The 13816-nt window shown below is 41.6% G+C and overlaps 1 protein-coding gene across 3 annotated transcripts in view; it reads right to left on the bottom strand.

The window, feature by feature from the left end:
- PLD1 (phospholipase D1) overlaps positions 1-13816 on the bottom strand; it is a 149895-nt gene that overhangs the window by 9483 nt on the left and 126596 nt on the right. For all 3 annotated transcript variants that reach the window (XM_042456831.1, XM_042456829.1, XM_042456830.1), the window contains 2 exons: positions 4556-4709; positions 1102-1216 (listed from right to left, as the gene is read on the bottom strand). In XM_042456831.1, the coding sequence (XP_042312765.1) occupies positions 1102-1216; positions 4556-4709 (269 nt within the window). The remainder of the gene's footprint in view (positions 1-1101; positions 1217-4555; positions 4710-13816) is intronic.

Genomic DNA, 13816 nt, shown 5'->3' on the forward strand with positions numbered 1-13816 from the left:
TCTATCTATCTATCTATCTATCTATCTATCTATCTATCTATCTATCTATCTATCTATCTCCCTCCCTCTCTCTATCTCTCTCTCTCTCTCTCCCTCCCTCCCTCCCTCTATTTCTCTCTCTCATCTATCTCTATCTATCTATCTATCTATCTATCTATCTATCTATCCATCCATCCATCTATCTACTTATCTCTATCTATCTCTATCTATTTCTCTCTCTCTCTCTCCCTCTCTCTCTCTATTTCTCTCTCCTATCTATCTATCTATCTCTATCTATCTATCTATCTATCTATCCCTACCTCTCTCTCTCTCCCTTCTCCTTTCTCCCTCACCTCCCCCTCCCCCTCCTCCTCTCTTCTCTCCCTTCTCCCTATCTCCCTCCTCCCTCTCCTCTCACCCCCCCCCTTCCCCTTCTTTTCTCCCTATCTTCCCTCCCTCTTCTCTTTTCTTTCTTTCATCTCCCTCTCTCTCTCTTTCTCTCTCTCTCATTTATATATCTCTCTCTCTCTTGATCTCCCTCTCTCTATCTCTCTCTCTCCCTCTCTCTCTGTATCTCTCTCTCTATCTCCCCCCTCTCTCTATTTTGCTCTCTCTCTCTCTCTCTCATTTTTTATTTTTATTTACCCCAGGGCTCCGGAGGGCTCTGGAAGCCGGCAGCCAGGGAGGCACCCCCGCGTTGGCTTCCAAAGGGCTCCGGAGGGCTCTGGAAGCCGGCAGCCAGGGAGGCACCCCCGTGTTGGCTTCCAATGGGCTCCGGAGGCCTTTGGAAGCTGGCAGGACAACCAGCTAAGTGCTCTTACCGGCGTACAAGACGCCCCCCCCAACTTTTGACCCCATTTTAGAGGGTCAGAAAGTAGTCTTGTACGCCGGAAAATACGGTACATCTTTTCATCTCTCAGTCTACTTTTGAGAAAAAAGCTGAAATAAATTGGTGAAAATTTTCAAGCAAAACTAGAAGATGACCAAACTCTAAAGTCTAAGAATGAAACAAAATATATGAGTCCCTTGCAGTAAATCTCTCACCTACAAAACTTTGCCATCTCTACTTTCCTTTATATCTTTCAATAGCAAAGAGTAACATGTGGCAGTGAAGTATTTCACCTTATCAAAAATCGTGGCATTGCGTGCAGCTGTTGAAACCCATACTTCCTTGAAGAACTTGTCACTAACAGGATCTTGGATATCATTCAGGTCCACTGAATTGCCAAGGACAACTCTGAGAATGGGAGAAAACAAAAAGTGGAAACTGAACAGCACTGGATACTTTGCATGATTGTTATTGGAATCATACATATGCAATAAGAGAAAAGGCGCTAGGAAACAAAGTTTGGAAGTTTCCTTAACCAAAGACAACCAGAGTTTGAGGTTGATAATCAAGAGTTTGGTTGCTCTGTTCCAATCCCACATTTTAGTATATTCTAGGTGGATTGTCCAGGAGGTGTGGATTTTAGAATGGCAGATATGTGTCAGAGAAAGGCCTGGTTAATTTACTCTGTGGCAGCTACTCTGTCACTCATCTGGTCAGCTTGATAGCAGTTGCAATTCAAGAAGTCTTGCTAATTGTATTTCACACTCTGGCAGTAGCAGCATTAATTTCGGAGAGACTTTTCAAATAAAGAAGCCTTCAAATGAGAAGACAGTACATTGCAGGGGTTTAAACAAAAACAAAAATGAGTGGGAAGGATAATGTGTACTTGTAGTCAAAGTTAGTGTAAATTGGATGCAGGTTTTCAAGCTGGAAATGACAGAGGTTAAGTCATAAATTAAAATGATGGCACCACAAGAAGCTGCTTTCTGCCAGGAGTGTACCCATACTGCACAATTACAGTACATAGTTTAATATCATTTAAACTGCCACGGTTCTATCCCACAGAAGCCTTAAGTTTGTAATTTGTTTGTACTTTGAATTTGCTGCTAGAGACCTCTAGTCCACTCCCCTAAAATTGGAGCGCACTAGAACTCTCTAGCAGAGAATTTAAAGTACTAAATTACACTAAACTACAAATCCCAGAATTCCACAGCTTGGAGCCATTACATGCTTTGATACCTAAATGCTATAACTATGCAGTGTGGACAATGCCAGGTCAGCTATTCATCCATGAAGCCCATATTGTCTATTCTCACAAGCTGGAGTTTTAAGGTTAAGAGCAGTCTTTCCTATCACTTACTGTCTGGTCTAGTTAACAGGGGGTGTTTGTGACTGACCTGGGGCTTTCTGCATGTACAAAATATATTCTACCATAGGACAGTGGTGCATTCGCAATCAAATATATATCTACTGCAATCTTCCCAAATCTGGTGCTTGCCAGAAGTGTTGAACTATAAACTCCACCTCTCCATTTTGGCATGACTCCCATGCTGGTAGGGATGATAAGACTGAAGTCCAACACTGAAGGTTGTTAGGTTAGGGAATGCTGGTCCAATGGATCTTAGTCCAACATTGTACCTATGTGACTATTTTGGTAACCAATCAATAATGGGCATCTTGTGGTTTGCAGGTGAGATAGGGATTCCCAGGGTATGACTTAATGAATGAGGCAGCCATCCTGAAGGTGTTGAGGAATATAGCCCTGTGGCATACTTCCATGCAATGTCCAGAAGGTATTAAGGAGTTACCTGTACCATCCTGAATACATCCTAAAGTATCATCTGATTTCAGAAAGCCAAGCAGGTCAGGCCAAATTAGTACTTAGATGGAAGAAGGATCTCAAGATGGGGATAGGGAAGAATCCTGCTTGAAACTGATGGTAAGAATTGGCAATACTGGGCTTGATAGATCAATGGTCAGACTTTGGCATGAGTTAGTTTCTTATGTTCCTCTTTGCCTTTTCTTCTAGCCTGAAAATTCTAGAAGGCCACAACACAAGCAATGATTTCACTGAAATGTTACTGTCTGGTAAAAGAGTCAATGTAGATATGAGAACAGCAACCTGTTTTTGGTCTAGTCTGTTGCATGTACATAAAGGCCAGGTACAGATTAGAAGAAAGGGGTGGCCAGAGTCTGCTCCTTTCTTCTCTGGATCATTGCCACGGCAACCGCACGGCAACATGGCAACCACACAGGCGTGGCAACGATCCTCCCCAAAAAGGACCTGCAAAATGCAGCTCCTTCCTGCGATGTTGCCAAGGCACCATTAGCGCCCTGAGGCATCGCGGTGACGTCATGTGTGGGCCGCCCTGTTTGGACGTGGCGTGTACATGACATCATTGACATGTGCGCCATGTGGACAGTGCTGCATAAACATGGTGCTGCCGTTATGTGGTAGGGTTCTGGAGCGTGTGAATGCTGCGCACTCCGGAACCCTAGAATTGACCCCAGGTTGCTGCAAACCGATGGTCTGTACTGGGCCACAGGTAAATGAAAGTTGCCAAACACCTGTATATTGCAGCAAAAGAGACACTTGTTTTATTTTTCATACATTCCATGATTTTCCTTACACTTCTGCAGAATAAAAAAATATTAGAAGGTCAGAAATAGCTCTGCCAATTCCCAACAGAGAAACCCACATAGACTGATAGTACACCATTCATAGTACACAGCCAATGTGGTAATACATAGTAACTATGGGCAGAATCAGACTTGAACTGAAGAGATATGTTTCCAGCATTTTTGCTCCATTATAATGCTTGCTGGATTACCTTGGGTAAATAACTGACATGCAATTTAACCTACCACACAGGATCCTCAAAAGGTAAAATGGGATAAACCCATATATGCAACCCTGTAATTCTTGGAATGAGCCGACATGGTGTAGTGTTTTGAATGTTGGACTAGGACTCTGGAGACCAGGGTTTGAATCCCCACTAGGCCATGGAAAGCCACTTGGGTAACCCAGGGCAAGTCACATTCTCTCAGCCTCAGGGGAAGCCAATGGCAAACCCTCTCTGTACAAATCTTGCTAAGAAAGGAAAGTCATCTTAGGGTTGCCATAGGATCACTATAAGTCAGAAATACCTTGAAGGCACACAACAGACAACAAACAACTGCTTGGGAAGCTCAGTAATGCTTACTCTGACTACAGGGGGTCTCATGGGTTTCTGACAAAAGTCATTTGCAGAACTTGGAAAATCTGTTTTTTTGAACTATAATTCCCAGAATCCTCCAAGCAGTATGACCAAGGCAACTGTTCTGAGCTCCAGCCTTAGCTAGAGATCAACTGAACCTGTAGCCTTCTTCATCCTAGGCATGCAATTGCCACTAATGCACCCCACTTGTTATCTGAAGCACATGCTTCACTCTTTCTAAGATTAGGTCTGGTCCTGCCCCCTAATCATCTAGGGCACATTCTGGGGCTGAATGTGGGTGGAAGGCTGCAAGAAGAGGAGCAATTTCTGCCTCCAGGCTCTTCTGGTTGAAAGCAGTTCCATCAGTGTAAAAAAAATATTTTGAGTATATTCATAACTGACAGAGTGACAACACAACCTCTAGGCTGTAATCCTATACTTGTTCTCCTAGTAGTAAACTCACACATGAATCTGCACTGCTGAACTCATACAATTGTTTATAAGGTACTTCTCCATATTGTTTCAGCCCTACATTTGGCATCCATGGTACCTAAAACACTGAAGACGGAGAGACTGAGCAAATCTTCCAGCTTGGTAGTCCTCTCCATCCATGACAGAAGGAATGGTGTTTGTGTCCTGCACAATGATGGCCATTTCACTGTCTCGTTTCCCTAGCATGCTGCGGTCATTGATGTTAGCTGAGCCTGTTAGAGGCAGAGAAAGAAACACAGAAAACACTTGGTATGAATAAAGCAACTGCTTTGAAACACCTGGAAGGACCAGAGCAATTCATAATTCAGATTTCACTTCAGTGCATGCCAACACAGACTGATACATAATAAAGAGTGGGGCTGAATTGTAAGCAAAATATTTCAAATATTTCAAATTTGGTGATGCCAGTGAATTAATTTGCCACAGGGGAAAAGAGATCTATAGTCTGTATATGTCTAACTTCATTGATAGGATGTCTTGAGACTTTATTTATTTAGATATAGTGACTCAGATCCTAGATCAGGCAGGTAGAGCATTAACACTCCAATCACACACATGGGCGGGATACAGACGGGCAGGGGAAGACGTCTTGGAGGTGTATTCTGCTGAATACGGAGCCTCCAGACCGCCCGCCCCGGGGGCGTGGCTCAGGTGTATGGGGCTTCCACATGGGGGTCAGTGAAGATGCCTCACCTGGGGCCGTTTCTGACCCGCAGTTTCCATACCGCCGCCTCGGAGGACGCCGCAAAGAGAGAGGCAGCTTCCTCACGGGCGGCCAAAAACGGGCCTTTTTTTTCTTTTGCCGGCTGGTGGATGTGCAGCTGCGCAGCTGCGGCGCTCAGCACTGGCGGCAGAAAGCCTATGTGCACATTTAAAGCACCCAAGCCCCTTTAAACTTTTTCCCCCGCCCTGACCAAGAACAAAGGTGGTCTCCTGCCAGCTAGTGATCAGCTGGTGTTGGCATCCTTGTCCGCTTGCACGTTGCCAATGTCACCAGCATCATGGATGCCTCCTCTCCTTTGGTCCCTGCGCTCTTGCTGAATCTGCAATGCACAGCCACAGCTGTCGCCGCTGCCACCGCTGTCCCCCTGCCATCCCCCATCACCTCCCTCGTACATATGTAAATATTTAAAGTACATGCAGCTCTAGGGTTAGGGTTAGGGTTACAAGTCTTAAAATGCGCTGCAGCTGTGCTGCAGCTTCCACACCTGCATGGCAGCTGACGCTGCAATTAAAGCCTGACTGCAAACTGCACATGTTCCAGGACCCCGACTCATTATGCGACACAGCAGACACGGAGCTTTTAAATGGGCAACTTAAATTAGCGGCGTAGCAATTCTGGCATACCGGTGCAGCAGCTTAGACGGAGATGCGCAGCTGCGCACTATATAGAAAAGAAGCGGGGAAAAGCAGCACCTTTTTAATGCCGCTTCTTCCCGCTTGGGGCTTGCGGGCGGCGTGTTCATGGCGGCATTCAGGTAAGGGCCGTCTGAAGGCTCTACCTTCATGATGTCATGAACACACCCCTTTTTGCCCGTCTGTAACCCGCCTTTGTGACTGCAACTGTCAAATCCTGAGGAGCTGCTACTGTGGCCATTCAGAGGAAGCAGAAAAGCATCAAGCAACAGAGACTACCTTCCCTTCCAGCTGCAATTCTGCAGCTTCGCTCTGTCAAGAAAATTGCAGAAGGGAGAGGAAGCAGTCGCCTCTATTCATTCTCCTCCCCACTGCCATTTAAAGCAGCAGAGGCAGTTACATAGCTTCACAGCTGTCTAGGGATGGTATTTTGGATGAAGCACATAGGACTAGAGATTAGCTTCTTAAACCTCATTCAAAAGAAAGCAAAGGCACGTGTATATCACCAACAGGTTCTAGAAAAGGAAGAGAAGCATTTCTAAATGAAGGTTGTCGTGGAGATGTAACTGGAAGCTAGGCACAAGGACTGGGCAAAGAAATGAATTATCTTTACTAAGCATTCTTAAACTATGGAGGTGAAAATCAGCCTCACTTTTCTTGTGTTTCTCCCAGTACTGTCCTGCTTCCACGTCTGCATTCCTATCCTGCTCTCATTTAAGATCAGATTGGAAGACATTGTTTATTCCTTCTTGCAAAGTAATTGGCATATTTTCTCTACTTTAAAAGAAGTCCATATTTTTGTTGAAATTTTGTTATACATTTTTTAAAATCGACTAAAGGGTGCTTCGGTGCATTTGCCAAATGTATGCTTTTTATGTGCTTGCATATCTAAAATACGCACAATTTATTTCTCCAAAATGTACTTCATACCTTAGACAAGCACCCAGAGCCAGCTTTGTTCCACAATGAGTCTTGTAAGTTACAAAATGAGGCCTTTTGCTCAGAATTACAAGCCCAAATAGAAAACCCTTTCCCATCTGCATACTTCAGATGTACTTTACATAGTCTTTACACTTGAGGAAGAAATTGTTTGCTGAATAGAGTGGACTTAACTGTAGGTGTGTATTTGTGTGTGTTGTTTTCAAAAATATTTTAGTGTGTGTGAATTTTGAATATATGAATTTATCCTACAATATCTGTACAAGTTTTGCTGTGCAAAACATTCCCTTCTGAGCCACCAACATGTGCATATAAAACTATGTGTTTCCCTTGAACAGAATCACTGTTAATTCCCAGTGACAGTATGCCCAACCTTTTTGTCTCTGAAATAACTGCTTGAATTTTTAGGAGGCTCATAGCAGACTTTCAATAGAATAAGTGGCACAACTAATACGGGAAATTAAGCAAGTAGTATATCTCCCTTAAGGCTCAAATCCTTTACTCAATTACCTAGAAGCAAGCCCCACTGAATACAAGGGGAATTAAATTTCAGTAGATAGCTACAGGATTGTGTTGTCAGTCTTCTAACGAACTCTGACAAAACAAGGCAGATAGATCAATTTGTCAGGGTCAATGGGATTTGCTGTAACTCGTTTCTCTGATCAGCTCCCCATTTTTGGGCTATCTTAACGAAAGTCATGATTTCTTTCTTTTCTTTAAAGCAAACCTCATAACAATACAGCAAAGAATGCATGTAAATCAAATCCATAATTTATTTAATTTCTCTCACCCTTATCCAGACAGATTTTAAAAAACAAACAAACAAACCTTCAAATTGCATGTCTTAATCTGGGATATTGTCTGAACGCAATGAGATTTCCAATGTATTCTAATGTGCCTCATTTTAACAGTAAGTAATAAAATGATTAAACATGAATTTTCAAATTTGCTTGGTCACCGGAGTGTTTTTGGTGAACAATTAAGGGTATTCCATAATAACCAAATTAGCTGCCCCCCCCCCCATCTTCACTTTGGGTGGAATGTTTGTTTAGTTTTCATTGGCCCTTCTTTATAAAAAATGTAGCCAACCCAATTACAATTAAAAAACCAAAATGAACTGAAAACAACAGCAGCCTGTAAATGCTGGCTGGAATTCATGGATGTCACTTACAACTCTTTAACTGACAATGCCATATAATACCTACCATATAGGTCTACTTTCTGTGCGAATTCTGCAGCAAAACATGACTCCAAGGAATTAGAATATTCCTTGTGCTTGGATAAGATTTTAACTGGTTTACTAGTCCTCATGCTTGTAAAGATACACAAATGTACAGGGACAGTCTATGAAATGATTCCATATCACAAAAGAGGAGCAAATAGCTAGTTATTGTACTTAATATTTTTACTGCTAAGATGTGAGCTTTTCTCTGTGAGATGTCTAAATAACTTGATTGGCTTTGGACATGCTGCATCTTAACTTGGTGTGGCAGGTTCAACACAAACTACAGGATTCAAATTAAAAGAAAAGCGATTCCACCTAAACATTAGGAAGAACTGTTTGAATGCAAGAACTGTTCAACGGTAGAATAGACTGATTCAGAGGGTGGTGGACTCTCTTTTGGATGTCTTTAAACAGAAGCTGAATCACCATCTTTCTGGAATATTCCTGTATGAGAGAAGGCTGAACTAGATACTCCCGGGCCACTTCCAGCTCTAAGATTCTATGGATCTGTCTTGGTTAGTAAAATGCCTTGCACTGCTGCATCTTCTGACGCACCCCTAGTCTCCAGTCATGTTCTCCTATCCACACTGCTACAAACACCATCTGTCATCCAACAAACATAAAATGGAATAAGCTGTATACCACAGGCAACAAAGCCTCTATCATATTATTTTCAGGTAATGTACAAACCAAGGCTGGAGAGTCTTTGATTCTCTAGATATTTTGGAGTTTACTTCTCAGAAGCTCTAGCCCACATGGCATATAGTAAGGGATTCTGGAGGCTGTGGTCCAAAACATCTGGATGGTCAAAGGCTCTCCACCCTGATATAAACTATCCACTGGGTCACATTATTTCCCCTGCTTTACTATTTTGCCTTTGCTAGCATGCAGCCTGCGTCACCTCTGTCAGTTTGTGTAATTTTAAAGTCAATCGATATAAATGCCTTGTGAACATCACTCACCTTTTCTCATTAATGAAACACCTGAGGCTGGTAAAAGCTGACAGTCCTTATGTCAAATACATTTTCTAATATAAATAATTAAAGTCATATAAGAACAGCCAATAACAAAGCAGAAAGAACTGTGTGTTTGTGAGTGTAGGTTTCATAAACTCCAGCATTTCAGAGAAGGTTAAATCACTCTCAACCCAAATTTTTAAAAAACTGTTCAGAGGGCAACGTTTCCAAATGTTCCTAGCTGTTTCTGCAGAGCAATGCAGCAGTGTTGGAATATTACAATAACAAAAGGACTGCCAAACAGAGTAATTCTTCACACGACAGAACAGATGGAAATGTTGTGGAAGCTGTGAATGTTGCTGTTGTTTCTGAGGCAAAGCAACCACTGTATGAGCAACAAGAGGTAGCTCAGGACTGTAAGGATCAATCTAACCCCAAGGAAAATGAGGGAGTGTGCATCACCTGTTAAGTTCATAGATAAACTGCAAAGACTAGAAAAATTAGTGTTCTGGACTACAATTCAAAGAAGCCCATATTCAGAATGGCCAGTATGCTACCTGGCAATTTTGAGAACTGTAGTCCAAAAAGTAACTGTTTCAAGCACTGAATGTACAGGTGCTACCCAATAGGTGCTTATGACGTTAATAACAAAAAATCATGTAAGTATCTGTCATATCAGTTCTGGTCATCTTTCTGTTTTTGTCATCTGCAATTTAAAGGAGAACCATCAATGAACTTGTTCTATTATACATTAAATGCCCAGATGGCATTTTCTCTCTTGGGGCTCTTTCTCTCCCCCAGAAGTTGGTAGCAGTTTATCTCAGGCTACAAAGCAGGAGGTAGGAAGGGCAGAACCTTTCCATCATCACTGCATGAAAGATCTGTTTCACATAGCCAGACTACCTGGGACTCTAATTCCCAGTCTCTCTGTCTCTGTGTCTTCCTTCTACCACACCTTCCCCATTAAAGGGGCAAGATGCTCCAGCAGACATTAAGACAAAGTAGACAAGTACAGCCTCTGGGTCACACATAATGCCCTCCATGTCTTTTTTGTGCCTCCTGCAATTTCTTCCATTAAAAACTCAACACTGCAGTTTGCCACCCAAATTTGGTAGCCAAGTGCTTAAATGCACTACAGTCAATGGAGAAAAGGGACTCTCGTAAACATCAAATTAAAATCCATTTATAAGAACGTTTAAGGTATACTTTGATATATGTATAATTTTACTAATAATCAACCAAATGTGAGTTGGGGGGCATTTTACATGTTAAAAAGAAATGTGGGTGAAATTTGTTAAAAATTAAAGAAGTATTTACAGTTTTAGTCAATTTCCCCCCTATTTCATAGGTGTGTGTGTGTATTTTTAAAATTAAAAGCTATGTCCTAAATTAAAAGCTATGCCCTAGTCCTGCCCCCTAAGTCATCCCTTAGGCTTTTTGGCTTTCAGCCCCGCAAGCAGGTGCTCAGTCTGAAAAGTGGTTCTTGGGCTATGAAGAAACTACCATTAATTCTGGTGCTCTGAACCAGAAGCATGCCTACAACTGTCCCAATTTAGCAGAGGCCACCCATGTTAAATCTTCTGCCATTCCAGTTTTTCAGCCACTTTAAAAATGTCCCAGTTTCTTTCTCCTCCTCCCACCTTCCCCCTTCATCTTTGGCTTATTAGATATTACACTGGAGCAACAGGTTCTGGACATTTAACAAATGAAAGTAATTTTAAAAAAGCAACCATGGGAAGCTAAAGGAGGCTAATGTGCTTCTCCCCCCCCCCCCCCCCCCCGAGTGTGTGACAAGCAACTTTGAATTAAAAAGAAAAGAATGGAGGGGGGAGGAATGGAGAGGGTTTGGCAAAGAAAAATTAACACTTTCCCCCTCTGTCCAGTCCAATCAATAAACTCCATAGATTACTGACTCAGCTTTTCATTAAAGTCGTAGGAAAATCACCTGCACAAAATATAATTTGGTTCTGATCCAGCCATGGCTACTTGGAATTTGAATGGCTACTACTTTCCCATTAGATGTTGTTCATAACAGGGCCATACTATATTGCTTGAACAAGACGTTACTGTGACTGAGGAAGGAAATGTATATAAAAAACTTCCCTTTGCTTCCTGGGACAAAACAAATAAACATAGGAAGGAACTAAATCTTTCCTTTTAATTTTACTCCAAAATCTGCCATTGAGGAAATCCTCTTTAGAACCAAATTATATATTAGAGTTACTGCACAGTGTGCATCTATGTCTTTGGTGTGCAAGTGCAAATTAATTATTAAAGGTACAGAGAGCAGTTCTGAAGAGAGGGAAGGAAACATGCTTAGAGAAGCAGCCTTTCTTTCCTTGAATGACAGAGCAAGTTTGTTTTTTAGTGCTCCAAAGGGTATGGCGCAAACCAATGGATTCACATTATAACAAAGGAGATTCCAGTAAGGAAGAGCTTGCTGACATTAAGAGGACTTTGATGGTAGAACAGATAATCTTGAAAAGTAGTAGACTCTCCTTGTCTGGAAGTTTGAATAGGCAACTGTCAAAAGATGTTTTAACAGTGGCTTCCTAAACAGGATGTTGGACTAGAAGTTGGGTTGGGAAGTTGGGTCTCTTCCAACTCTGTGTTTACAATTCCACTTTAACTATCATGACTGCATCCTATGCAGTCATGAGGCTTATAACCTGGTGAAGTACATACTAGAACTCTCTCACTGAGAATTCTAAATACCCCTCCCTATAAAAAGCTCTATTGGAATGAATAGTACCTATTACTCAGGTGGTTGTGGGGGAAGATACACTATGATCTCCACTTGAGCCTACCTCCACTTAATTCAAGGAGTAACTACATGTTTAACAGTAAGTACAACACAACTTAAGTCCATGCATACATGTCATGTAGGAAATACCTAAATATCCTATGGGCCATCCTAACACATTCTGCTTCTGTCTCCTGAAATAGGACATGGATCTTATCTTGCTTACATTACCTCCAGCAAGGTTAAGAAAACTCATATAATTTAGTGACAGATGACTGGAGACTGCACAAAATCAGAACAAAATCATTCTCAGCTTCCAGACTAGACTGCTTGCTACACTGTTTAATATTTGTTGATCTTAATTATTGCCTTCTTTTCTACTGAAATTGCCCACAGTAGGATGTAACAACACAAAGCATTAATAAAACAATAAAACAACACATCAAGGCTGTCATCTTTTCTTAATAGGAGAGAGAGAGAGATTGAGAAGGAAACAAGAAGATGAGTGTCGTATTTTTGATATATTATTTGCCCCTCCACCAAAAGCAGATGAAGTACATATGTTGGCACAAAGCATCCAGATTTCACAGCATGTTCCATTCTTGGAGGAGCAGATGACAAATTGCCCAAGATGTAGGACAAATCCCAACTTTTATATGAGCCAGATGGGTCTGTTTCTTTGCAGAAGATCTTCATAGCAAGCCACAAAGCAGAAATGCCTTTTAACAACCCATTTCTGTTCCTTGCACCATTAAATTTAGTTGAGTAAAATAATTAATACAGCCAGCATGTTGCAGTGGTTTGACTCTTGCACTATGGCTATGGAGACCAGAGTTTGAATCCCTGCTCAGCTATGGAAACCCACTGGGTGATGCTGGGCAAGTCACATTCTCTAAGCATCAGAGGAAGGCAAAAGCAAACCCCTTCTGAACAAATCCTGCCAAGAAACTCCTGTGATAGGAGGTTTCTTGGCCTTAGCACACCATAAGTTAGAAATGACTTGAAGACACATGACAACAACAATAATCAAGTCTTGGACTTAGAGTGGCCATAAGTTGGAAACGACTTGAAGGCAAATAACAGCAAGAATAATGAAACCAAGATGGTCTCACTTACCTTAATGGGTCTCTCAATGCCTGTGCTTTCATCAGCTGCCACCAGGCAGGAATGGAACAGGCAATACAGGACACTTTGAAAATCAGCAGAGGCAGTATCGCTTATCTATTTCTTCAGAGATTTCCCACTTGCTAGCTTGTTCTCACATAGATAGAAAGTCTTATGTAAACTTCCTCGAGTCATGAATGTAGAGACATAGCTGTGTCAGTTAGCAATATCAGTATGCGAAGGGATCTTATAGCATGAAAGACATTGTAGCACAAGCTTTCATAGACTTGGTTTGCTTCCTCAGATGTACTTCTGTTCATGCATCTGAGGAAGTAGAATAAGTCAACTCAAGTCTAATAGATTATATGAAAGTTTATGCTACAATGTTCTTCACTCAGTCCATCTCAAAAGTGCTACAAAATTGAGTCATATTAGTTGATTGAGTCATGTTAGTTAATTCTATTGGAGTATAGCATGAATGCTTGTGCCTACAGAGTTAGGAGTAAGGGCGTGCATTCCTCATAGCTGCACTGATTATATCTGTGGTCATTTGGTTAGGATGACTGTGAAGAGGTCATTTCCTATCTCCTCCCACTCTACTAAAGATTAAGAGTTTTACAACTCTTTGTTCTAAGTTATCTTCTCTTTCCACCATCATTCAAGATGGATGCATTACGCGCATGCATAAGGGTCAGCTCTAGGGATTCTTGTATTAAGTATAGTTTTAACCTTACCTATCTATCCTGTTTTTCAGCAGCTCAGATATCTACAGTTGGGGCATGCACTACTGCTGCTTCACTTAATATATAAATATCAAATTTAATCCACTACCAATTTTTTAATATATAATATCCAAGATATCCTTTGACATTTGTTACTTCTATGGCTCTTCCAAATTTGCAGCTATATGCAGAGGCATGTAGTCTTATGTGGATAAAAGATTGGATGAAATTAGAAGGTTATTAGAATTGGAAGGAGAAGGACTAAGTTTTGGTT

This window comes from Sceloporus undulatus, chromosome 3 (assembly GCF_019175285.1).
Source record: "Sceloporus undulatus isolate JIND9_A2432 ecotype Alabama chromosome 3, SceUnd_v1.1, whole genome shotgun sequence".
NCBI classification, from domain to species: Eukaryota; Metazoa; Chordata; class Lepidosauria; order Squamata; family Phrynosomatidae; genus Sceloporus; species Sceloporus undulatus.